Below are 19280 nucleotides of genomic sequence, written 5' to 3'. Positions count from 1 at the left end.
CGGGTCAGACTAAGAGCGGTTCAAAACCCCCTAAATGAAGAAAAACATTTTGAGTACCGTGACGTCGCCCGGTATGGCGCAGCCGGGGCCCCACCCTGGAGCCAGGCCCGGGGTTGGGGCTCGTATGCGAGCGCCTGGTGGCCGGGCCTTCCCCCATGGGGCCCGGCCGGGCTCAGCCCGAACGGGCGACGTGGGGCCGCCCTCCCGTGGGCTCACCACCCACAGGAGGGACCATAAGGGGCCGGTGCGAAGAGGATCGGGCGGCAGTCGAAGGCAGGGGCCTAGACAACCCGATCTCTGGACACGGAAACTAGCTCTAGGGACGTGGAATGTCACCTCGCTGGCGGGGAAGGAGCCTGAGTTGGTGCGTGAGGTTGAGAGGTTCCGATTAGAGGTAATCGGGATCACCTCTACACACGGCTTGGGCTCTGGAACCACACTCCTTGAGAGAGGATGGACTCTTCACCACTCTGGAGTTGCCCATGGTGAGAGGCGGCGGGCTGGTGTGGGTTTGCTCATAGCTCCCCAGCTCTGCCGCCATGTGTTGGAGTTTACCCCGGTGAACGAGAGGGTCGTTTCCCTGCGCCTACGGGTCGGGGATAGGTCTCTCACTGTTGTTTGTGCCTACGGGCCGAACCGCAGTGCAGAGTACCCGACCTTCTTGGAGTCTCTGGGAGGGGTGCTGGAAAGTGCTCCGACTGGGGACTCTATTGTTCTACTGGGGGACTTCAACGCCCACGTGGGCAACGACAGTGACACCTGGAGGGGCGTGATTGGGAGGAACGGCCCCCCGGATCTGAACCCGAGTGGTGTTCAATTATTGGACTTCTGTGCTAGTCACAGTTTGTCCATAACGAACACCATGTTCAAGCATAAGGGTGTCCATCAGTGCACGTGGCACCAGGACACCCTAGGCCGCAGGTCGATGATCGACTTTGTTGTCGTCTCATCTGACCTGCGGCCGTATGTCTTGGACACTCGGGTGAAGAGAGGGGCGGAGCTGTCAACTGATCACCACCTGGTGGTGAGTTGGATCCGATGGCGGGGGAGGAAGCTGGACAGACTCGGCAGGCCCAAGCGTACTGTAAGGGTCTGCTGGGAACGTCTGGCCGAGTCTCCTGTCAGAGAGATCTTTAACTCCCACCTCCGGCAGAGTTTCGACTGGATCCCGAGGGAGGTTGGAGATATTGAGTCCGAGTGGACCATGTTCTCCACCGCCATTGTCGAAGCGGCCGCTCGGAGCTGTGGCCGTAAGGTCTCCGGTGCCTGTCGAGGCGGCAATCCCCGAACCCGGTGGTGGACACCGGAAGTAAGGGATGCCGTCAAGCTGAAGAAGGAGTCCTATCAGGCCTGGTTGGCTTGTGGGACTCCTGAGGCAGCTGACGGGTACCGACAGGCCAAGCGGGCTGCAGCCCGGGTGGTTGTGGAGGCAAAAACTCGGGCCTGGGAGGAGTTCGGTGAGGCCATGGAGAAGGACTATCGGCTGGCCTCGAAGAGATTCTGGCAAACCATCCGGCGCCTCAGGAGAGGGAAACAGTGCCCTACCAACGCTGTTTACAGTAGAGGTGGACAGCTGTTGACCTCAACTGAGGATGTCGTCGGGCGGTGGAAGGAGTACTTCGAGGATCTCCTCAATCCCGCTGACACGTCTTCCATTGAGGAAGCAGAGGATGAGGGCTCAGAGGTGGACTCGTCCATCACCCGGGCTGAAGTCACTGAGGTGGTCAAGAAACTCCTCGGTGGCAAGGCACCGGGGGTGGATGAGATCCGCCCTGAGTACCTCAAGTCTCTGGATGTTGTGGGGCTGTCTTGGTTGACACGCCTGTGCAACATCGCGTGGCGGTCGGGGACAGTGCCTCTTGGATGGCAGACCGGGGTGGTGGTCCCTCTTTTTAAGAAGGGGGACCGGAGGGTGTGTTCCAACTATAGGGGGATCACACTTCTCAGCCTCCCCGGGAAAGTCTATGCCAGGGTTCTGGAGAGGAGAATACGGCCGATAGTAGAACCTCGGATTCAGGAGGAACAGTGTGGTTTTCGTCCGGGCCGTGGAACACTGGACCAGCTCTATACCCTCTACGGGGTGTTGGAGGGTTCATGGGAGTTTGCCCAACCAATCCACATGTGTTTTGTGGATTTGGAGAAAGCATTCGACTGTGTCCCTCGCGGCATCTTGTGGAGGGTGCTTGGGGAATATGGGGTCCTGGGTCCTTTGCTAAGGGCTGTCAGGTCCCTGTACAACCGAAGCAGGAGCTTGGTCCGCATTGCCGGCAGTAAGTCAGACTTGTTCCCAGTGCATGTTGGACTCCGGCAGGGCTGCCCTTTGTCACCGGTTCTGTTCGTAATTTTTATGGACAGAATTTCTAGGCGCAGCCAGGGGCCGGAGGGTGTCAGGTTTGGGGACCACACAATTTCGTCTCTGCTCTTTGCAGATGATGTTGTCGTGTTGGCCCCTTCTAACCAGGACCTTCAGCATGCACTGGGACGGTTTGCAGCCGAGTGTGAAGCGGTGGGGATGAAAATCAGTACCTCCAAATCTGAGGCCATGGTCCTCAGTCGGAAAAGGGTGGCTTGCCCACTTCAGGTTGGTGGAGAGTGCCTGCCTCAAGTGGAGGAGTTTAAGTATCTAGGGGTCTTGTTCACGAGTGAGGGAAGGATGGAACGGGAGATTGACAGACGGATCGGTACAGCTTCTGCAGTAATGCAGTCGATGTATCGGTCTGTTGTGGTGAAGAAAGAGCTGAGCCGCAAGGCGAAGCTCTCGATTTACCAGTCAATCTACGTTCCTACTCTCACCTATGGTCATGAGCTTTGGGTCATGACCGAAAGGACAAGATCCCGGATACAGGCGGCCGAAATGAGCTTTCTCCGCAGGGTGGCCGGGCGATCCCTTAGAGATAGGGTGAGAAGCTCGGTCACCCGGGAGGAGCTCAGAGTAGAGCCGCTGCTCCTCCACATCGAGAGGGGTCAGCTGAGGTGGCTTGGGCATCTTTTTCGGATGCCTCCGGAACGCCTTCCTGGGAAGGTGTTCCGGTCCCGTCCCACCGGGAAGAGACCCCGGGGAAGACCTAGGACACGCTGGAGGGACTATGTCTCCCGGCTGGCCTGGGAACGCCTCGGTGTCCCCCCGGAAGAGCTAGAGGAAGTGTCTGGGGAGAGGGAAGTCTGGGCATCCCTGCTTAGACTGCTGCCCCCGCGACCCGGCCCCGGATAAGCGGGAGAAGATGGATGGATGGATGGATGTCTTTTGAATGTTTGCTAGTATATATTTGCATAAAAATGTATTGCTTCACATAGAGCAGAATGTGATATATGTTTAATACTGAACTAACTTCCCTTTGTTTACTATTCTATTGCTGACCGCTGACGCATGACTGGTTTGGGTAGTTCTCCAATCAACATACCAACTGGATGCAATTAAAATACCAAGATGGATGGTTTTGGGTCGTCCTGCAATCAACATAGAAACAACACTAGGCACAAACCTGTCACTGCTGTGGGGCTGGTTGTGTTGCTGCACTGCTTGCACTTAAACTAAGGTTACTTTGTTTTAAATAGACCAACTGAAAACAGTACTGGTACTGTTCAGGTTCTGTGGACACTAGCCTTGTGTGTCTGCTATTAATGACATCCCTGTTCAACTCCTCCCAGGAGATAGTTTTTGTGCTCCACGGACTGAATGTGACACAGACAAACAGACACATCTACTTTGTATTTATTCTGATCCTTTATCTCTTTATAATTTTTATGAATCTAACACTGATCTTTATCATTGTTCTAGAGAAAATGTTGCATGACCCAATGTATTTATTCATCTGTAATCTGTGTATTAATGGTATCATTGGGGCATCATCTTTTTACCCAAAGATACTTTATGACTTTTTGTTTGACTCTCATTTGATAACCTACATTGGGTGCATGACTCAGATATTTGTCATTTTCTTATATGTTTATTGTGAATTCACAAACTTGTCAGTAATGGCTTATGACAGATATGTTGCCATCTGCAAGCCACTCCACTACCATTCAATGATGACTATTAGAAAAGCATGGACACTGCTTTTTCTAACATGGCTTTTGTCATGGTTCGTATGTAGCATTGGGTGTGTACTATTAGCTAGGTTACCCCTCTGTGGTGTTGACATTGATAAACTCTACTGCTCAAGCTGGGCAGTTGTGAAGCTCTCATGTGTTGACACCACTCTGAACAACCTCTATGGCTTGATTCTAATGATATCACACTTTTCTCAAGTGATACTTATTCTAATTTCCTATGTAAACATCATCAAAGCATCTTTGCGTTCGCGGGTACAGAGGAGGAAGTTCATGCAGACCTGTCTGCCTCATCTGATCACCCTGGTAAACTTCACTATATCTTTATTATTTGACGTGATATACTCTCGCTTCGGCAGCAACACCAGTCTGTTGGCCCTGAGGAATATCATGGCTGTTGAGTTTCTAGTTTTGCCTCCTCTGCTAAATCCTATCACATATGGGATGAACCTCAGTCAGATTCGGAATATAGTTAAAGAGATGTTCAACCGTAAAGTTGCTGATCTAAGCTAGAAGTACTGTTGTACTGTAATTGTCATATTTTTATGTAAGAGCTATTTTAGATCAAATCATTGTGTATTTGTATGTGTTCTGTATCATGGCCATTAGGAAGTAAAAGGTGCACTTAACCATTAAAAACATACTTTTTCCATGGTGCTATTTTTTGGTAATAATGACTAAGATGCAGATGTCTTTACAGTGTTGTATGGACCTTAATCAATTGAAAAGTGAAAATAGCTGTAGTGAAGAATGGGTCAGGGGTCAAAGGGACGTGCCACCTAGTTAGGAATATATTGTCAAAATCTCCTCAAACTGAAACTCAAATTTTTTTGCTGCTTTACCTAAACCAAAGTGTAGAGGTTATTGAACAAGCACTCATGATTTACTTAATTTAAAACCAGTTTAATTGGTTATTATGTATGTAATGCTTCATATTTTACCTACACCTATATCCCCATAATACATTTTGCACACTGTGGGAAACAAAGTCAGCTGCATACCAAAAAACAAATTTTACAATAATCCACAAATGTATTGAAATCTGGAAAACGTTAAACATATTTGCTTTCTCATTATTTGAATTGAGACCCCAATTGTATGTTACATATTGACAAAATGTATTCAGTTCTTTAAAAATAATGCTTTACAAGATCCATCAGTGTTGGCTCAACCAAACCTCTCCTTACCCTACCAAGTGCTTATACAGTAGATGCAGATGAAGTGGGGGTTGCATCAATCTTTCTGAAATCATTCCAGAAGGAGAGAGATTTCTTTCCGCTCCAGGGAAGTCTGTTTATGACCTAGGATTGCCATTTTAATTTTATAGGCGAAAGAAATATGTAATGTTAATTTAATCTCTGGTATGTGTTGGGAAACTTCATTCTTCACACATGCGAGTGCAATAGGGGAAATACATGCGATATGTCCTGGGTTTCCAAAATGGAGTTTATTGAAAATATTGAATCACTTATCAAAGGACTTTCAGATTAGGCACTCTTCTTTCCCATTTTGTATTTGGATCTGATAATAGAATACTTGGAGGCCGATACAACAGAACTATAAACGACCAGTGATTGGTCAAATTTTGGTGTGGACTTGAAGTGACGAACTATGTATGATACTTCAGTTTTTGTACACTTTGTTCAAATTATGAGTTTTAAATCATTTTTCTATCAGATTTTATCTATTTCTGATTGCACAAAAGAGCCGCCAGCAAATGTGTAGCTCTTTTGTGTGGCTCTTTTTCCATATTTTAAAGCATCAATCTGATGAATATTGAGATGCATTTTTGCCAACCTTGGGAGAGCTGGAGAAACTTAATTTCAGCCATGAGTCAAAAATATTATGGCCTTCTTACTAAGTATTATCCAAGCCATTTCATGCCAGCCTGTCACTGGGTCTAACAATTACAATATATGAGGCACAATGTGGTAAGGGCACCACAAATGGCTTAATGCACAACCCCCAAAAGAGATGGTGGACATGCTGTAACTTAACTTGTCTACTCTTCCATCATGATTAACAGCCAATACAATGTTATGTAATTCAGATTTGAATACATTTTATTGACAAAGACATTACAGATCGTAAAACTCAGAACCAGATCTAAAAAAAATATATTTGCCTGGACCACCAGTGTCTTCATGGCGCGCTTTCGCTGTTTTGCTACATATCTCAGCCTCACCCTTTACTTTTCTTCAGCAGTCTGTTTCTTGGCCTGCTGAGCACTGCCAGATGTTTGGGAGCCATACTTTCTCTGCTGCTGCTGCTTTTCTTTCTGATTCATCTTCTGCTGGCGTTTGTATGTGGCTGCTGCAGAGTTGATGTTCTTGCATAGTGTTCTGTCCACCTCTCCGAACTTCACATCCTCCCTTCTGAAGAGCTGCATGGCTGTCTTCCCCCTGGACTGCAGGGTGTACTTGACCGTCTGGATTGCATTAAATGTTGGTACATTCATGTTGCCACTCCTTTGGTCAATTACGTAATTCATCAAACTAAAAGAAGACTAAACCTTTGGTCCGTGAAAGATGGAGAGGCAACATTTAACCATCACTCAGGGAGGGGTACTTATCTGGCTTGTCAAAGACATGACCCCACCACTCTATGATGCTCCCTCCTTGAAACTGGGGACCGTCAGGTCAACATTGAACCACACAAGTTCTCTCTGGATGTCCTGGTCTGCTGGCAAGAGGTGCCTCAACATACCACTCAGTCTGCCAAGAAATGGATGGGAATTTGAAATCAGTGTAAAGACACGAGGTAACAAAGTACATGGTAGTTTAATATGAGACCAACCTTTTTGTTGTTGTTACTCTCGTCTAAATTTTACGAAAAGGGAAATCTCTTCAGAGTAAACAAAGTCAGACAGATTTGTCACATCACATGCATAATCTAACTGGTACAATATAAATCATACAATACAGGTAATTCTGGCAACATAGCAGTATACACTCACCTAAAGGATTATTAGGAACACCTGTTCAATTTCTCATTAATGCAATTATATAACCATTCACATGGCTGTTGCTTCAATGCATTTAGGGGTGTGGTCCTGGTCAAGACAATCTCCTGAATGCAATTTTGAGCGTGGCATGGTTGTTGGTGCCAAACGGGCCGGTCTGAGTATTTCACAATCTGCTCAGTTACTGGGATTCAGTTACACGCACAACCATTTCTAGGGTTTACAAAGAATGGTGTGAAAAGGGAAAAACATCCAGTATGCGGCAGTCCTGTGGGCGAAAATGCCTTGTTGATGCTAGAGGTCAGAGGAGAATAGGCCGACTGATTCAAGCTGATAGAAGAGCAACTTTGACTGAAATAACCACTCGTTACAACCGAGGTATGCAGCAAAGCATTTGTGAAGCCACAACACGCACAACCTTGAGGTAGGTGTGGGCTACAACAGCAGAAGACCCCACCGGGTACCACTCATCTCCACTACAAATAGGAAAAAGAGGCTACAATTTGGATGAGCTCACCAAAATTGGACAGTTGAAGACTGGAAGAATGTTGCCTGGTCTGATGAGTCTCGATTTCTGTTGAGACATTCAGATGGTAGAGTCAGAATTTGTCGTAAACAGAATGAAAACATGGATCCATCATGCCTTGTTACCACTGTGCAGGCTGGTGGTGTAATAGTGTGGGTGATGTTTTCTTGGCACACTTTAGGTCCCTTAGTGCCAATTGGGCATCATTTAAATGCCACGGCCTACCTGAGCATTGTTTCTGACCATGTCCATCCCTTTATGACCACCATGTACCCATCCTCTGATGGCTATTTCCAGCAGGATAATGCACCATGTCACAAAGCTCAAATCATTTCAAATTGGTTTCTAAAACATGACAATGAGTTCACTGTACTGAAATGGCCCCCACAGTCACCAGATCTCAACCCAATAGAGCATCTTTGGGATGTGGTGGAATGGGAGCTTCGTGCCCTGGATGTGCATCCCACAAATCTCCATCAACTGCAAGATGCTATCCTATCAATATGGGCAAACATTTCTAAAGAATGCTTTCAGCACCTTGTTGAATCAATGCCACGTAGAATTAAGGCAGTTCTGAAAGAGAAAGGGGGTCAAACACAGTATTAGTATGGTGTTCCTAATAATCCTTTAGGTGAGTGCATATAGCAACATGGTAGTTTAAGGGAAAAAAATATGTGCGCAGTTCACTAAACTGGAAGTTAAAACACTGAAATAGTAGGTAAGAAAGAATATGTAAATACCTAGACCATGGATCATCTTGTATGAAGCTGCCGTCCGCGACTGCTTTATTCCCTGCAAAGCTGGTTTATCCAAGGAAAGGGTCTGGACAAGCTCAACAATTACAGGAGCCTTAGAAAACGGGATGGAATGCTCCGCCAAGGTTCCAAGTACCATTGCCTAGAACACATTATGTAATTAATGTAAAGCTATTGCATTCCATGTTTAGGTGATTATGCTGCCAGTGACCGGAGCTGATTGTGAATAATAATAATACATTTTATTTGTAGTACACATTACATTGAAACAATCCCACAGTGCTAGTGTACTCTGTCTATGCTCCCTTTGCTGACTAACAGGCCTACACCACCTACCTCTGCATTTGCTATGCGGTTTATAACTGGTACAGGGATCTTTCCCTGGCACTGCTGCTTGATTGTTTCTGGCCCCTGGCTTGCTTGTTGGACTCTGGCTAGCTGATGCTGGAAGGAAGGTGCTGGAAACACTATGAGTGGAAGCTATCATTTGCACCCTTTTCTTGTGAACGTCGGTCTGGAAGTGAGCCTGCAGAGCATGGCTGCCTTTGTTAGTATAACTGATATCTTTGTGGCAGAGAATGCATCTGGCGAATCCCTGCCTGTTGATTTTGTTGAATACATCTGCTAGATGAAAGGACACCTCTTGCCCTTTTACTAAGCCCTTGCCTTCAAGTTTTAGCCACGACCAGTTCCAGCTGCATTTCAAGCCAGCATCCAGCTGTTTAACAATGGCTGCGTCCTTCTCCCCTAACACATAAATTATACTTGTATTAGTGTTAATTTCTAGTTGAGCCTTATTGATATAACGGTGGACCACTTTACCTTCAGCCTTGTCAGTCCCCTCACCTCAAAATCATCCACACGTCCTGAAAAAATGAGTTGTAGAGATTTTAGAAAGAAGCACTAACATTAACCAGTGTTTCTTTTCTGTGATTTACCGTTAGCTATACAAGCTAGCCGTTAACTTTAGTAATAATATCTAGCTAATGTTGGGTTAACATTAACAGTAGCATTAGCTAATAATTTTCCCCCGGAGCTTTAGCTGGCTTACGTTGCGTTCTCTCCTGCTGTGTTTAATGACTCAATTCATCAAGCTGTAGGTAACGTTACCTAAGCCTATCGCAACATAGCTCCTGGGTAATTTAGGTATACCAGAAAATATTACAATTATTGAAACCATCACTCACCAAATTCAGTCAGTTTAATCGCCGAGGCCAGGCGGGCTTTCAGCTTCTGAATGTTCTCCCTTGGTGTGCACGCTCTTGTCAGCATCAGCGAAGCGAACTGCTTGTAAACCAATCAGGTAATGGTATTCCCATACCTTCCCAGAGAAGGAAACTGGTGATGCAAGGCCCTTCACGTTAATATTTCCATGCACTCGCGCACCTCTTCATAGTTCACAGAATCTCTTGTACCAAACCACCCCCCCCAAAAAAAAAATTCTCATTGAATCTACACAATTCACGTAGGTCACCTATTCTGGTTTCAAAACGGCGCATTTGGCCGAAAGGTGAGTGATTTTCATGTCTGCTATGTAAATGTAACAATCTCCTGATGATGGATAATGCAAGTTCTCGTGCTGTTGTTTAGATATTGATGCAAGGTATTATATCACAAAAGGACTGACGAGTTTATCCAAGCACTGGAGCACAAGGATTAGATACGGGGGTGGTGCAGTAAACAGCTCTGGGAACAGTAATTCATCGAGTATGAATATAAAATGCATGTACAGATATGACATAAATGTCCCCCCATAGACAGCTGGGTATGACACAGATGCAGAGATGATCTCATGAAGGGACTGACGGGTTCTTGCTTGCGCTGGAGTGCAAGGACTGAGATAACTGGGTTGGAGAGTCCCCTTGGAGGGTGGGTTAGTGAAGTGTAACAATCTGACTGTTTTTTATTCCATTGCATTTTTATATTTTCTTTTCATTGTAAAGCACATTGGATTGCTTCTATGTATGAATTGTGATATATAAATGAACTTGCTCGCTTGCTATTAATATTTTCATAAACATCTCTGGCAATCACTTTCCGATGGTATGTAAACGACACTTGGCGAGTCATCAAGGCCCAATAACACTGAGATATGTTGATATTAAACGTTATAGCACTGCTGATATGTTCATGTTGAAGTTAATCACAATTTTCCAAATAGCTGTTTATGTACATAATTCCTGCAATGCTGTATTAAACAATCCTCAAATATATATTTTTTGGATCTGCAAAATGTTAAATAAATCTTCTTTCCTGTTATTTGAATTAAACCACTATTGTATGTAACATTTATACATAATTTTGTCCATTTCTTAAAATGATGCCTTACAAGATCCATCTGTGTTTGCTCAACCAAAGCTCTATTTATCTTTCAAAGTGTATATGGATGCAGGTGAATTGGGACTGGTGGCTATCTTAACCCAGATTACTACAGAAAGAGAGATGTTTTTCCACTCCAGGGGAGTCTGTTTTTAAGACCTAGGTTTAATTTGTAGGTGATAAAAATATGTTAATTGAATCGCTGGTATGTGTTGTGATACGTCAGAAATCAGTCTTCAGACACACATGCCAATACAATAGTGGAAATACACTCAATCTCTCCTCGGGTTTCTTTGACATCCGGTGTGGTTTTTCTCCCTTCATGTTTGGATTTGATAATAGAGATCTGAGAGGCAGATAAAACGGTGATTGATCAAATTTGAACTTCAAGTGATTGTAAATATGTATAATATTCTCTAAATCACTGTACTCTTTGTTTAATCTCTGGTGAACATTTTAAGAAATATTATTTTGTGTTAGAAGGCAGCTTGGGCTTCTCTGTATGCAAGATGTGTATCTGTTTTTCTACTGTGCAATTGTACCTTTCAAGAATGATCAGGAAATGAACCTCTAGAGGTAGCGGTATATGCTGTCACTCTCTCCAGGTACTCTGATTCTGCCTAATAAAAGTGTGGTGTGGAGAGGGGAGAAGAGTCATACCCTCATATGATCTGGTCAGCTCAGGACCCTACATAAAAAGAACCATGCAAAGGATCACCTTCGAGGAGAACTTCATCATTATTTGTATTCTGTTTTAGTAATTTATTAATCATCAAAATGATCTTATTGTAATTAATCAATTTTTTTTGTACAATAATGCTTAATCTACACCAGAGTGTGACTGTACCATACGAACTGCATTATAGTAACCATGCTATTCATCAATGATCGTCTTCAATGGGACATTGACATAACTTCTTTCATTAACCATCTAACTTATTCAGTAAAATACTTTAAAGGTATAACCCCAACTGAGTTGAAAGATATACCTTTTGCATGTTTAATACTGTACTAACTTTAAGGTACTATCTGTTCTCCAGCTGAGTGCCGAAGCCGGGAAGTTTATGATTGCTCTGCTTTCAATTTACCTATGGGACACAATCAAAATACCAAGTGTTTGTTTTGGGTTGTCTTGCACTCAAATTTACACTGTTTAAAGGAGAGCTATCAATGTTGTGAGGCTGACAGTGCTGCTGTGAAGTTATTCTTGTGTTATTTTTCTTTATAGAAAAATACTAGCCTTGTGTGTCAGCTAGATGGTAATGACATCTCTGTTCAACTCCTCCCAGGAGATAGTGTTTGTGCTGCATGGACTGAACGTGACGCAGGAAAACAGACACATCTACTTTGTGTTTATTCTCATCCTTTATCTCTTCACCATTTTTCTGAATCTAACATTGATCTTTACAATATTTCTTGAAAAAATGTTGCACAACCCAATGTATTTCTTTCTCTGTAATCTGTGTATTAATGGGATTATTGGTGCTTCATCTTTCTACCCAAAGATACTTTATGATGTTTTAATTGACTCTCATGTGATAACATACATTGGGTGCATGACTCAGATATTTGTCATCTTTTTATATGTTCATTGTGAATTCACCAACTTGACTGTGATGGCTTATGACCGATATGTTGCCATCTGCAAGCCACTACACTACCACTCAATTATGACTATTAGAAAAGTTTGGACACTGATTCTTCTAACATGGTTTTTGTCATGGATGGAATGCAGTATTGGGTGTGTACTATTAGCTCAGTTACCCCTCTGTGGTGTTGACATTGATAAACTCTACTGCTCAAGCTGGCCGGTGGTGAAGCTCTCCTGTGTTGACACCAGTCAGAACAACCTCTTTGGTTTAATTCTAACTTTTTTAAATTTCTCTCAAGCAATAATTATCCTTATTTCCTATGTGAACATTGTCAAAGCATCTTTACGTTCCCAGGCAGGGATGAAAAAGTTCATGCAGACCTGCCTGCCTCATATGATCACATTGGCAAACTGTTCAATATCTGTCTTCTTTGATTCAATGTACGCTCACTACGGAAGCAACAACAGCCTGCTGGCCCTGAGGAATTTCATGGCTGTGGAATACCTGGTTGTTCCTCCTCTGGTGAATCCTATCATATATGGGATGAACCTCAGTCAGATTCGGAAAAGAGTTGGACAGATTTTCAAGCGTTAAGTTGTTGCCGTAAACAAAATATTATTTTGCACTGTAACTCTGCGCATAAAACATAGTCTCATTTGATCTGTTTTTGATCCATTCATTGTTCATTGTGTGTTCTGTTTCATGCCCATTACCAAATAAAATGTGCAGTTAAACATTAAAAACATACTTAGTTAAAAGTTACTTATAATACGTATGTATAATGCTTTACATGATCCGTGTGTATTGGCTTATCCAAACCTCTCCTTATCATTCCAACTGCATATACAGCTCTGGAAAGAATTAAGAGACCACTGCAAAATTATCAGTTTCTCTGGTGTTACTTTTCATAGGTATGTTTTTGTGTAAAAATAACAGTTTTGTTTTATTGTATAAACTACTGACAACATTACTCCCAAATTCCAAATAAAAACATTGTCATTTAGAGTATTTATTTGTATAAAATAACAACTGGTCAAAATATCCCAATTTTTTTTGTTTTCATACCTCAAATAATGCAAAGAAGACAAAAGAAAAATACTAATGTTTAACTTAAGAATTCAACTTAGGTGTTCAGAAGTAACAATTTAGTGGAATAACCCAGATTTTTCATCACAGCTTTCATGCGACTTGGCATGCTCTCCACCAGTCTGTCACATTGCTGTTGGGTGACTTTATGCCACTCTTGGCACAAAAATTCAGCTCAGCTTTGTTTGTTGCCTTGTGACCATCCATCTTCCTCTTGATCAAATTCCAGAGGTTTTCAATGGCGTTCAGGTCTGGAGATTGGGCTGGCCATGACAGGGTCTTGATCTGGTGGTCCTCCATCCACACCTTGATTGACCGGCTCTGTGGCATGGCATTGTCCTGCTGGAAACATTTTTTCTCAGAGTTGGGGAACATTGTCAGAGCAGAAGGAAACAGTTGTTCTTTTAGGATAACATTGTACTTTCATGCGTCCTTCACAAAGACAAATCTGTCCAATTCCAGCCTTGCTGAAGCATCCCCAGATCATCACCGATCCTCCACCAAATTTCACAATGGGTGCGAAACACTGTGGCTTGTAGTCCTCTCCAGGTCTCAATCTAATCATTAAACGAGATGTTGGGCAAAGCTGAATATGTGACTCGTCAGAGAAGAGGCCTTACTCCATTTGTCTACAGACCAATCCTTATGGTCGTCTGTAAACTTCAGCTTGGATCTTTGCTTCTCATTTATGGAGGGCTTTTTTCTAGCTTTGCACGACTTCAGTGCTGCCCATAGGAGTCTGTTTCCAACCGTCCTTGCCATGCACTTCACCCCAGCTGCTGTTTGCCATTCTTTTTGTAGGTCACTTGATGTCATGCTATGGTTGTAGAGTGACATTCGAATGAGTTGATGGTCATCTTGGTCAGTGGACAGTCGTTTTTGCCCTCTGCCAGTCTGTAGCTTTGTTGTCCTCAATGTCTGTTGCATGACCTAGTTCTTTGAACACTTCTTTTCCTCACTCAAAGCTTTTTTTTCAACCGTTTTTCGCCTGTGTTGGAATTTAAAAGACACTGGAATAGAATGGCTGCCATTTGAAATTACGTTGAGCTTGTAAATACTTTATAATGCATAAATGTGCTACAAAGCATTTACAACCATGCACCATGCTTTTTAAAATATTAATGTGCATAGCATTACTAGCCAACTTAAATACCAAGGTCAAATGTGACATAATATGCTATGTAGAATATGACATAAACCATAATGGCTGGGGTTGTCCTTAGGCTGTCTGGACAAAGACTTTAACCATACATTTCTGAGGCGCCTTATTCTTATAATAAATTTGTTACCAATGGAAAAATACTAAAACTTCCCTGTGATCATTCCCAGATTTATTCTTATTGTAAACTAGTTACCACTGGAACAAGACTAAACCGCCCCTTTGATAATTCCCATGTTTATTCTTATTATAAACTAGTTACCAATGGAACAAGACTTAAACTCACAATGTATCATTCCCAGGTTTATTCTTATTATAAACTAGCATTCCAATGGAATTCCAAGACTAAATTCCCAGGGTGCACGCTCTGACTTTGTTACAATTTAATAATTAAAAAAAGTAACCCGTATTTCCTCAAACATTTATTATAACAACAAATATTGTTTTTTGTGTTCCCAACAATGCTTACGCCACATCACTGGGCCACATTTGAGGGAATGGAAAATCAGATTTTTGTTTTAACCCTTTATTTAATCTACAATGGTGTTAGAACCACTTATTTTTAACCATTAGGCTAATAGCTGTTAATGGAGATTTGCATAGGTGAAAGAATTAATCAGGGTTAGAGGCTTCTTTGATATTTATTCAGCAGTCATAGTACATGTCTCCAGATGGTACAATCCCAGCTCTCAAAAGCGTTAATTTCTCTCTAACTTCTGATTCCCACCATGTAACAGTTGAGGTAGCTGGTGTTATGTCCCAGGATTGTCTGTCTAGCACCTTTTCCATCTCTGTGGAAACAAAGGAACAGATATAGGTAAGCCTAAACACAGAATGCCAAGCCACAAGAAACAGCAACAGTTATATAATAAATATGTAAAACAAATTCCTTGCTGCCCAAACTAAAAATAAGAACATGCCACAGCTCCTACAGTAATTGGACCCAATTTGGAAATTTTCACTTAGGGGTGTACTCACTTTTGTTCCCAGCGGTTTAGACATTAATGGCTGTGTGTTGTGTTATTTTGAGGGGACAGCAAATGTACATTGTTATACAAGCTGTACACTCACTACTTTATATTTTAGTGTCATTTCTTCAGTGTTGTCACACGAAAATATATAATTCAAATATTAACAAATAGGGGTGAACTAAATTTTCTAAGATACTGTATATTGTTTCTGCAATCATCTACATGTAACCATTGTAACGACAATCTGTTTTCGTCTGCACCAATGCAACCAATGCCAATACCATTGCATTGGGCTAGCTAAAGTAAGTGAGGATAACTAAACCTCTCATAATAGCTTTAGCTAAATTAATAAAGTTATTACAGGAGACAGTCCACCATTCTCCATGGCAACCAAGGCTGTCAATGGTGGGTCATTTAAAGAGCAGGCATGGTTAACTTGACATTGGGAAAACGTTTATATTATTACTGGTACATTTGTCACAAGATTCTGTTGTACTAGCTGCACTACGCGACACTGACCACCCATAGAACCAATGGTAATTTAGGTAAATTAGCGCTTAACGTCGCTTTGACAATGAAGGATGTCTTCTCCACTTCTCTAACTATTGCGTTATTAACCCACCCTGATCGAATATAAAGATAGCTGTCTGTACTTTTGTACGCTTTCGTTTTGGAAGCAGTGTAAGGGGATGGATTCTCCACAAAGTATGTTCACATTCCCTAAGTTCAGCTCCGGCAGGGATGTCGCTGTTTTTACCTATGTAAATAAAGCAGCATGTGCAAGTGCCTATGACTTGCAGTGTGTTTGTATACCTTTGTAATCTAAACATTCATGGGCTGTAGAAAATTTGGGAAGTAGAAAATGTGACCGGCTTGTGCAGTAGCTCCATAGAATTCCCAGTATTTGCTCCCATGTTTTAGCAATGTTTTGCCCGCTAGGCTGTTGGAGCAACCACGTGACTGAAAACTATGAATAACGCCGTTGCTACACCGCTGTGAGCTAGTCTTCACGTGTACAAGTCGTCACTATGCCGCCTCCATGACGTCTTAAAACATATGTAAAATTGCATAGAGAAACAGAGGTTAGGTAGGCGTTCACTAGCTTGGTTATCCGTATCAGTATCTAGCATCTCCGTGTATTTTGGAGACTCCACCCCTCCCCCCCACCAAACGAAACAACTAATTTCAGAACGGTGTGCCTCTTCAGCGGGAAGGAGTGACCTGAGGGACACACGATGAAGGTACCAGTTATTTGTTTGCCTAACTAGCATAATTAGCTAGCTATTTCGTTAATGCATAAATTATTCTCGCCTAATTTAAATGTAACATGCCCTATGATCGGCCACCCACTATTATTATTATTATTATTATTATTATTATTTTGAGTGTTTGGAGAACTACCCTCCCAATTCAAAATGGAAATGCACTGGAAAACAGTGTTACGTTTTGCTATTAAAAATATAATTTCAGCTAGCCCACCACCATTTTTATAGAGATGTATGGAGGTTAAATACTTTTTTTTAGATAAAGAAAATTGTGTATGGAAATTGTTTTGTTTTTTTAAGTTTGAAATCGTGAAATTCGACTTCCGCGGCAGACCAAACATAATGTCATACCTTATCAAATTGATCAGAGGTAATTACTTTTTCTTCACCAGAAGGTATACGGCAGCTAAAATGTTTCAGTAAAAACTTGAGTGACTGTGATCTGTCATTTGTAACACAAACAAAAAGGAAATAAAACGTTATTGAACAAAATAGTAAAGTGGCAATAATAATAGGGGGTCTTATTTTTTAGCCATGTCACAAATCCGCCTCTTGAGTGTAAATGAAGATATTGAGATTTCTGCCTATACTGCCATTGCTGTTTATAACTGCAATTTATGTGCACATATGTGGCAGGACATGCACAGTGAAGGTATTATGTATAAAATACACCTGGGAGATTATGAGGAATTCATCAGAATGTAGATTGGAAGAAAGAAGGTTTTCAGGTTTTTACTTTTTCCATTCTTTTATGTACAGGCTAAAACTAAAATATTGCTATTCTCAGCTGTACACACATCCTATGGTTACCCAAATATGTCAATATTATCAAAAAATAATTGGGGATTGATAGACATAAGTGCTAGATCTGGGCAGCTATTTTAGTAAGTGGTGTCAAGAGCCATTTCTAAGTGTCCCTTTACTTCAAATCTGTAAATTACATACTACCACGGTTTGATGTACATCTGTAATGTTTTTCATGCTATTTGTTTGGTATAGAAATCCATTTTCTACACTAAAACCACAAACATTCTGATCCCATTGACTTTCCATGGGACTTTCGACCTTTTGTGCAGGGGGTCGGCAAAGTGCATTTATTGTTTTATTGAATGCTCTACAGACAGATGACTAAGATATACAGCTCTGGATAAAATTAAGGGACTGCTCCTAATTTTTGTTAAATCAACATCACTACATGTATGGCAGACATTTCACTCCAGTGTCTGTTAAATTCCAACACAGGCAAACCTCATATTACTTAATGAGGTACTGATTAGGTGATTACCGGAACCAAATCTAATTTAACAAGGAAAAGTATTAAAAAAAACACTGGTGTGGTCATCACTATCCTCTTGCAATAGGACCAGCTGGATGGCAAAAACAGTGCAAGTAGTACCTCAAAGGTAATGGTAAATAATAACTATTCAGCTTGACAATTGTTGAAAGAAAAGCTTTGAGTGAGGAAAAGAAGGGTTCAATTCTGGCTTTACTGGTAGAGGTATACACATTTTCTGTTTTGCCCACAACCTGGTCGTCTAATGGTTGGACGGAGACCTGGAGAGGCCTAGAAGATACAGTGTCTCACACCCACTGTGAAATTGGGTGGAGGATTGATGATGATCTGGGGATGCTTCAGCAAGGTTGGAATTGGACAGGTTTGTCTTTGTGAAGGACACATGAATCAAGCCAAGTATAAGGTGATCCTGGAAGAACACCTGCTTCCTTCTGCTTTGACAATGTTCCCCAACTCTGAGAATAGTTTTTTCCAGCAGGACAATGCTCCATGGCACACCGCCAGGTCAATCAAGGTGTGGATGGAGGACCACCAGATCAAGACCCTGTCATGGCCAGCCCAATCTCCAGACCTGAACCCCATTGAAAACCACTGGGATTTGATCAAGAGGAAGATTGATGGACAAGCCATCATACAAAGCCGAGCTACTTGAATTTTTGTGCCAGGAGTGGCATAAAGTCAACCAACAGCAAGGTGACTGGTGGAGAGCATGCCAAGATGCATGAAAGCTGTAATTACAAATCAGGGTTATTCCACCCAAAAAGTACTTTTCCCAAGTTAAAACATTAGTATTTTGTTGTTGAAATTGAATATTAATTTCTTTTCTTGTCATTATTTGAGGTCTGAAAACAATGCATATTTTCTTTGTTATTTTGACCAGTTATTATGTTCTACAAATAAATACTCTAAATGACAATATTTTTATTTTGGGAGTAATGATGTTGGTAGTTTATAGAATAAAACAAAACTGTTCATTTTACTCAAACACATACCTATGAATAGTAAAGCCAGAGGAGGACTGGTCACCCCTCTGAACCTGAGTCCTCTCTGGGTTTCTTCCTAAAATGTGTCCTTCTTAGGGAGTTTTTCCTAGCCACTGAAATTCAACACTACTGTTGTTTGCTCCTTGGGGTTTAAGGCCGGGTCTTTCTGTAAAAGCACCTTGTGACAACTGCTGTTGTAAAAAGGGTTTTATAAATGCATTTGATTGATTTATTGATAAAACCAGAGAAACTGATACTTTTGCAGTGGTCTCTTAATTTCATCCAGAGCTGTATGTTCACTTTCGTTAAATGGTGTAC

General features: G+C 42.2%; 2 protein-coding genes across 2 annotated transcripts; both read left to right on the top strand.

Moving 5' to 3' along the window:
- Positions 1-3621: 3621 nt before the first annotated feature.
- On the top strand, positions 3622-4563 carry LOC105009215 (olfactory receptor 4S1-like). The gene has a single exon (XM_010868636.4). The coding sequence runs from the start codon at positions 3622-3624 to the stop codon at positions 4561-4563; it is 942 nt and encodes a 313-aa protein (XP_010866938.4).
- Positions 4564-11874: 7311 nt separating this feature from the next.
- On the top strand, positions 11875-12798 carry LOC105009213 (olfactory receptor 4S1-like). The gene has a single exon (XM_034293006.1). It carries the CDS (start codon positions 11875-11877, stop codon positions 12796-12798), a length of 924 nt encoding a protein of 307 aa, XP_034148897.1.
- Positions 12799-19280: the final 6482 nt, after the last annotated feature.

This window comes from Esox lucius, chromosome 7 (assembly GCF_011004845.1).
Source record: "Esox lucius isolate fEsoLuc1 chromosome 7, fEsoLuc1.pri, whole genome shotgun sequence".
NCBI lineage: Eukaryota > Metazoa > Chordata > Actinopteri > Esociformes > Esocidae > Esox > Esox lucius.
Note: the sequence above shows the minus strand (reverse complement) of the source record. Positions and strands in the feature narration are given on the sequence as shown.

What these genes read in the sequence shown, in the direction of transcription:
- LOC105009215 (XM_010868636.4), top strand. Translation starts at nt 3,622, where the DNA reads ATGACATCCCTGTTCAACTCCTCCCAGGAGATAGTTTTTGTGCTCCAC.
- LOC105009213 (XM_034293006.1), top strand. Translation starts at nt 11,875, where the DNA reads ATGACATCTCTGTTCAACTCCTCCCAGGAGATAGTGTTTGTGCTGCAT.